The 7,360-nt window shown below is 50.4% G+C and overlaps 1 protein-coding gene across 1 annotated transcript in view; it reads right to left on the bottom strand.

Moving 5' to 3' along the window:
* Positions 1-908: 908 nt before the first annotated feature.
* The window catches only part of LASP1 (LIM and SH3 protein 1), a 48,089-nt gene continuing 41,637 nt past the window's right edge, over positions 909-7,360 (bottom strand). The window contains exons 5-7 of the mRNA XM_007942013.2: positions 2,954-3,110; positions 2,444-2,547; positions 909-1,082 (exon numbers count right to left, since the gene is read on the bottom strand). Of these exons, the coding sequence (XP_007940204.1) occupies positions 909-1,082; positions 2,444-2,547; positions 2,954-3,110 (435 nt within the window). The remainder of the gene's footprint in view (positions 1,083-2,443; positions 2,548-2,953; positions 3,111-7,360) is intronic.

Below are 7,360 nucleotides of genomic sequence, written 5' to 3'. Positions count from 1 at the left end.
ACAGGGTGCTGGAGCTGGCATGGAGAGAGGCCCCAAGGCTTCCTTGTCCCTCCCTTTAGGAGTATGGGCTTCCACCAAGGAAGCAAATAAGGGTGCCTGGAGATTAGGGGTAGAAGGGGGGAAAAGGGGCTGCAGGAGAGAACATCCTGTTCCCCTCCTTCCTCACAGCAGTCCCTAAAATTAAGAAAAGCAAGAACTTGACCCAAGCCATGCTTCCCAGAGAACTCTTCACCTACACCAGTTCTGTGTGGGCAGGAGGGCAAAAATCACAGTGTGAGAAGGAACACATGTGGGGAGGGGGGCAATTAGCCCCAGTGTGGGAACTTTACCTCCTTTTGTTGTCCTTGAGAGAAGGAGACCCCTTGGTGAGCCAGCAGCCCTATCTTTGAGAAGTAGAGGTAAAGCCCATCACACTGGTCCCTACATAACAGCAGGCCCCGTCTCTATCCCAGGGGCAAGTTGGGGTCCTACTCCTTGGAATGTGTGGAGCCCCTCCCCTTAGGGATCCTGGGGCTCACCCCAGTCCTGGAATGTTTGGGTGTATGAGGGGGTGGCCAAGAGGTTCTGAGGGGGCAGAACACAGAGAAGGCAGTGAAGGCCTGCTTCCCATTCCAGCCCAGCCCTACAGGCCACGCCCTCCTCAGAGAAGCCCACGCCTGTTCCATCCAGAGAGATGACCCAGAAGTTGGTCAAGGGGATAACCAGCCAGAGAAAGGAGCCCGCGGGAGTGGCAGAACAAGGCTTCAGTTGACAAAAGAAGCTGGAAGGGGGAGTGGGAAGAAACAAGCTGTCGCAGATTTAAAAAAAACAGAGATTCCTGAGGGGCGATGGCCACTTCAGGATGGATGCGATGCTGTGGAATGCACTGAAGACGGAAGGTGGGGCGGGGCGCTGCCAGCGGGCCAGGCTCAGATGGCCTCCACGTAGTTGGCTGGCAGCATGCCCGTGTCGCCAGTGCGCTCCACGGTCCCGTACATCCAGCCGTCATCGATCTGCTGCACATTGATGATGGTGTCCCCATCCTGGAAGGAGACCTCGTCCTCATCGGCTGCGCTGTAGTCATACACGGCGCGGTACCGCTTCTGGGGGAGGGAAGCACAGTCAGCCATGGAGCCGTTTCTGTCGGCCCCTCTGGGATCCCTAGTGGAGCCCTGGGTAAGCAGTGAGCCTGGAGTCAGGAGACCAGAGCTGGGCTCTGCCATGGATGTTCTTAGGTTACTTGGCCTCTGTGTATCTCTTTCCAAGAACTCTCAGTCTTGGAATGTATTTAGCATCTGCTATGAAGGAGCCAGGAGCTCTGGTAGCATAGTGGCTAAAGCACTTGACTGCTAACCAGAAGGCTGGTGGTTCAAACCCACCAGTCACTCCTCGGAAGGAAGGTTGGGCAATCCTACTTCAGTAGTGATACTGCCTCGGAAACCCAAGGAGGGGTCACTATGAGTCGAGGCCGACTCGACGGCACATAACAACAACATGAAGGAGCCAAAGAACCCTGGTGGGGCAACAGCAGCTCAGTTGCTAACTGAAAAGTCAGTGAGAGGTTTGAACATTTGAACCCACCAGCAGCTAGTGAGAAAAAAGACCTGGCAATCTGCTCCCATAAAGATTACAGCCTAGGAAAGCTTATGAGGCACTTCTGCCCTGTCATATAGGGTCACTATGAGTTGGAACCAACTCAATGGCACAGGCACAAGATAGCTGCTGAGGTTAAAATCAGATCTGCCTCACCTCCCACACAACCAATTCAATCAGGTTCAGTGGACACAATGCCAGGGAAATATTTTAAGAAGATGACATACCCTATAAACTATTGTTTTTATTATTATAAGCACCAATATTTTCTTTCGGGAGCTGTGGTGTATCTGTTTTCTCTCCTAAATTCAGGACGAAGACCTTTCCTTGGGAGAAAAATCTCCAGGTGACATACTAGGTGTCTAACAGGTTCTACCTTCCATATCTCAAAACCAAAAAACCTGTTTTCAGCTCTAGGAAATGTCCAGTGAATGCACGCGGGAATCCGTTAGGGTCTCAGAGGTGGGTGTGATTCTAACATCCCCAGGCCTCCATTGCTTTTGGCATCCACTTGTCTCTGGAGTCGGCTCAGCCTTTGGGGCTCCCTAAGGCCCCAGGATTCGTGGGGGGTGGGGGCAGTGAGGCAAGCCTGCAGGAACCTCCCGAATTTGCCCCTCTTCTCCACCCCAACTCCTGGGACCTGGGGAGGGAAGTTCTCTGAGTCCAAAGGCCTCATCTTGTAGATGAGAAACAAACACATGACTTGCCCAAGGTATTCCCCAAGGCTGAGATCCCTATCACTAGTAGAGAGACAATAGGGGCCAGCATCAAAGGTCAGGAGAAGCCAACCCTTCTAGAGAGGGTTTCTAAGGTGAATCAGGAAGCCTTTCCTGAGACCCACCCACCTGTGACCTCCAGGATCTCTACTCACCCCACCCCCGCCTGGGGTGCTGCGCTGTATGGAGACAGGGGCTGCAGGCTCCTTGTAGCCACCGTAGGATTGGGCCAGCTGCTGCTGCTGGGGCTGCTGGTAAACTGGAAGCCGGGCAGAGACAGGGCCTCACAAACTGCCCAGCCAATCCCTCCGTCCAAGGAGCCCACATCACGTATTTCCCCTTAGGCAAACTATATCCTGCAAGTCTCACCCCACATCCCTCAATCTGTGTGTGTGCACATTTGGATGTGTTGTGGAGTCTCCAGCAGGGGCTATGTCCCCATCACACAGGAGCCTCGCAGGGTGGGACTGTGTGTCCCCCACCACACTGGTAGCCTAGCCTGCCCTTCTGCTCCCTTAGGCCCAGCATAGGCCTGACCCCAGTTCTCACATCCTTGGTGGGATTTGACCTGGGGCTTCGGAAGCAGTGATCATCCACCCATGTGTAGACAGTGCTTCACTCCGACCTCCCTCCCACCTCTCTGGCCCCACAGGCTGGGCCCTCACCTGGGGCGCTGGTTGGGATGTGGTGTGGCGGCGGCTGCTGGTGCTCCTGGGGCCTCCGGTAGCTGCTGCTGTCTTGAGATTCCCTGCGCTCTGGCTCTGCGCCTTCACCCCCACTGGGGCCCATACGACTCTTCTCAAACTCCTCGTGGTATTTTATCTACAGGGGCAGAGAGCATTGGGTGAAGGATCCCACAGCAAACCAATCTAAGCACCCCTCCTGTCACCCTTCAAGATCCCGGGATGGGAGAGACTCCCTGAGGGGGGTTTGGGCAGAAAGAGCTGGTGGAAATTAGGGCCTCACATCTACCCTCAAAGCACACAGTCAGTCTGTGACGCATATGGCCCCAGCTCCTGGAAAGCAGTGATGGCTCTTGTCTTTCTAATCCCCAGGCCTCTGAGGGCACCACACACCCCAGGCGCTTGGCATCAGCTGGCTGAATGGAATAGACCAGAACCTTGGAGACTCTCCAGAGCTAGGTTTCTCAAAGACTCATCTTTGGACCAATTCCTTCTGAACTACCTGGGCTGTTAGAATGCAGGTTAAAGGGCCACCACAGAATCTATAGAATCAAGGCTGGGTTTCTGGAATATACACTATTAAAAACTTCCTAGGTGAGGGTGAAGCAGGCTCAGGGTTGACAACCAGTGGTCTAGAGCAAGGGTCAGCAAACTATGGTCCATGGGCCAAATCTGTCCACTGACTCTTTGTATAAAGGGCCCATGAGCTAAGAGTAGTGTCTACGTTTTTAAATGTTTGAAGGAAAACAACCCAAAAGAAGAATATTTTGTGACAAGTGAAATTTCTATGAAATTCAAATTTCAGTGTCTATAAATAAAGTTTTATTGGAACACAGCCATATCCACCCATTTATCTGTATCTATGGCTGCTTGCATGCTGTGCCAACAGAATGGACTACTTGCAACAGAGACCATACAGCCTAAGAAGCCTGAAACATTTATTATCTGGCCCTTCACAGAAAAGTTTGCCAATCCCTGTTTGCCTGCATATTCCTATTGGTAAATCAGTTTTTGGCACAATCTCCCAAATCATGTCAATTTTATAAATTGCATATGTGTATCACTTTACAGATATGTAGAATGTATATTATAAAACTTATACAAAAAATATGAATTAAAGAAAGGATGAGATGACAAAGAGCCAGAACCAGGAGTTCTTAGGTTTTCCTCTTACACACTCAGTGGGAGATGCTGCCCACACCCCACTTTGAAGACCCCTTGTGGGGTCTATAGTCTCTTCACTTTTCAGAGAACAAATGGGTATGTTGGGGGTGGGGGTGGGGGAAGCGACCATGGAAAAGTGCTAAGGCCTATGGTTTGAGGCTGTGGTACACAGTCTGAGGCTCTGTGGTACACATGTGTTGGGCTGGCTGCAGGGGTTGGGGAGGAAGTGGGACAGAGAATGACAGATAGAATAGCTCCCCCTCCTCCTCCCCCCTGCCAGGGGAAAGTTGGAAAGCAGGACACATCAAGAAATCTGTCCTGTCCTGGGCAAGCCCAGGCCCTGAATCCCCTTCCAGACCTTGGGCCACTTGACCAGAACCTCCCTTCCCATTTCCTGTCACCAGGATCCTGCCCCATGACTCTCCTAGTAGAAAAAGGGATGGGAAGGAGCAGGGAAAGAAGGAGGGGAAATCCTTCTAGACCTAAAAAAAGAAAAACAAACAAAAAACCAACTCCGCCATAGAGTCAGATCCGACTCACAGCGACCCCTCCTTGGGGTATCACTACTGAAGTAGAGTGCCCAAACTTCTTTCCAAGGAGTGGCTAGGAATCAATGACCCTGTGCCCCAGAAGCCCCTAGCCGGGCCTGACCCAGTGCTGTCCAGCCCAGGGCAGACCTTTTGGCCATCTACCCCCCATCCTTTCTCTGCTGCCTTCTCTCCTCCTTGGCATTCACTGCACAAGGAGGGCAAGAGTTGACGCTTGGCCAAGCAGGGCCTGAACATTAATAGCTGGGTTGGAGGTACAGGCCCTGGTCCACTGGGAACATCTGCATTGTTTTGCTTTTGCTGGGTAGATGACCATCACCGTATTTATTCCCCTGGGCTGGGAGAATAGGCAGGGCAGCAGCAAAGCCCAGGGCGGAGTTGGGGATCTGGTCTGGAGGCAGAGAATGTTCCTCTTAAGAGTCTGGATCAAAACCAGCCCCTTCCTGTCCCTGACCTTTCCCTTCAAGACCAAGCAGAGACCCACCCCCAAAAGGTGAAAGACCTCCAGGTAAGCCCATTCCAGAGGAAGAGACAGTCTTGGCCAGACTGAAGACCCATCTGTGCCCCCACTGAGAAGGGCCTCCGTATTCACAAATCCAAGGCCAGTGGCCTGCTCTTAGATCTTTAAAACCAGGGCAATGGTGAAGCTACCCAGCCCCACTCCCTTAGTGTTTCCCCTATCAACTGGGGGGAGGCAGGGGAAGGTGATAAGGGAAGGGGACACCCCTCCTGACACCTATCTTCCTGATTTTTGTCACTTCTCAAGCTTAGAAGGCAACCTGCCCTTCCGACTTTTGTGCTGGGGGAGAGAAAGGTCAGCTTCCCGTGTTTATTTTATGTTAATAAAGAGGCCTGACTGCTGAATCTGGGGACCAGGGAGGAAGGTACTCATGTGGAGGTGGGCGGAGGCCTGCACTGAGTCCTGAGGACTCAGGTACCTGGGGACCAGCTACCCTGGGTGACAGTACCTCTTTTTTGGGTGTCTTCTATTAGTGACGGGGTGACAAGAGCCCTGGGGAAGAGGATATGTCTGGGCTCCAGATCCTCCTCCTTATCAAGGGCACAGGCCAGCTAAAGGACCCAAGGCATGGTTCTATCCCCCATCAGGGTCCAGACTCAGTTCTTAATCACACCTTGCACCCTTCTGCCTGGCCCCCAACTCATATGCCTCATCCCTTGGGATCATGAGCCCTTCACCTGACTTGTGTGACCTTGGGCAAGAGTCCCTCCTTCTCTCTCTGGGTCTCAGTCTCCTCATTTATAAAAATGCCCATGGTACCACCTGCTCCCACATGGTCTTGAAGATCCCAACCAGGTCTAGGAACGGAAGCAAACTCCAGAGCTGAAAGCAAATGTGGACATGCATGTATTTCCACGAGTGGCTGCTAGAATCTGTCTTGCTCTTTAAAAAGTCAACCATGGTCCTGGAGACTATGGTCTGTAGTTACCCTCTAGACCTGCAATTGAACTCACTCCCATAGCTTCCAGCCAAACAATGGATAGCCATATAGATCTAATAGTACTCGTGAGACCCAGGTACCCATGGGGATGGAGGCCTATAGATGACAGAAGCAGCCCTAAGCCTAAGTATCTGAAGGTCCTCACCTAGGACAAATAGGTGAGGTCCATTCCAAAACTAGAGAAACTGCATTTTCTCTGCTAACTGCTACTCTGAATACCCTGCTCCTCTGACAGTAGTGGAAAACAAAGGTCTGACTCTCATGTGTTGCTGCCCACATGATTCGACATGACAGCTACTAAGGGAACATCAGGCTTTGAATGGAATAATCAACTCACTAGCCATGATCTGTTTTTTTTTTATAACAATATCTTCCATTTGCTGAGGGCCTATGCTGATATGCTTACACTCACTTCCTTTTCTCAGCCAGTCCAGGAGAAACACATCGTTATTATCCTCATTTTATAGATGGGGAAACCAAAGTTCAACAGTTAGGTAAATGGTGGTGAAGTCAGATCCTTAGTTCTCCACCACCAATGCAATACCACTCCCTATTAGAGACTAACAATATTTTATTTTGAAAACAAATTTAAATCTGTGCTCAACTTCTTTAATAATCAGAGAAATGCAAATTTAATACCATAATGGGATACCATTGCACAATCAAAATGGCTAAAATTAAACAGTCTCAGCATGTGAAGCTATGGTGATGGGAGGTACATTGGTGCAGCGCCTCTGAAAATTATCAGTTCAGCATTATCTGGTAAAGTTAAAGAAATTACACTTTATCTAACAATTCCACTCCATACAAGCACCAGGAAACATATAAGAGGACGTCCATAGCAGTGTGGGAACAATACAAATATGTTAATCAACAGAATCATAAAATGTGGTATCATGCAATGGAATACTATATAGCAAAGATAAAAGTGAACTACAGCTTCACGCAAAAATACAGATGAATTCCCCTGTGGCTCAATTTTCAGCCAAATGATAAACAAGCCTATAAGGTGAACAATAACACCAGGGAGGCTCGCTTAGAACAACTAACCAATCATAGGAGGTCAAAAGGGCAGCATTTGTCCATGGATAAAACTCAGAATGCTCAAAATGTAGAAGAGATACGAAAGAAGGACAAATGGGGGCGGGGCAAGATGGCGGACTAGGCAGAAGGATTGCACAGACCCTCTTCAACAAAGAAAAGGGAAACCAATTAAC

The sequence above is a fragment of the Orycteropus afer genome, unplaced genomic scaffold (genome assembly GCF_000298275.1).
Source record: "Orycteropus afer afer isolate SDZICR_OR568_19922 unplaced genomic scaffold, OryAfe1.0 scaffold00085, whole genome shotgun sequence".
In the NCBI taxonomy this organism is placed as follows: Eukaryota; Metazoa; Chordata; class Mammalia; order Tubulidentata; family Orycteropodidae; genus Orycteropus; species Orycteropus afer.
Note: the sequence above shows the minus strand (reverse complement) of the source record. Positions and strands in the feature narration are given on the sequence as shown.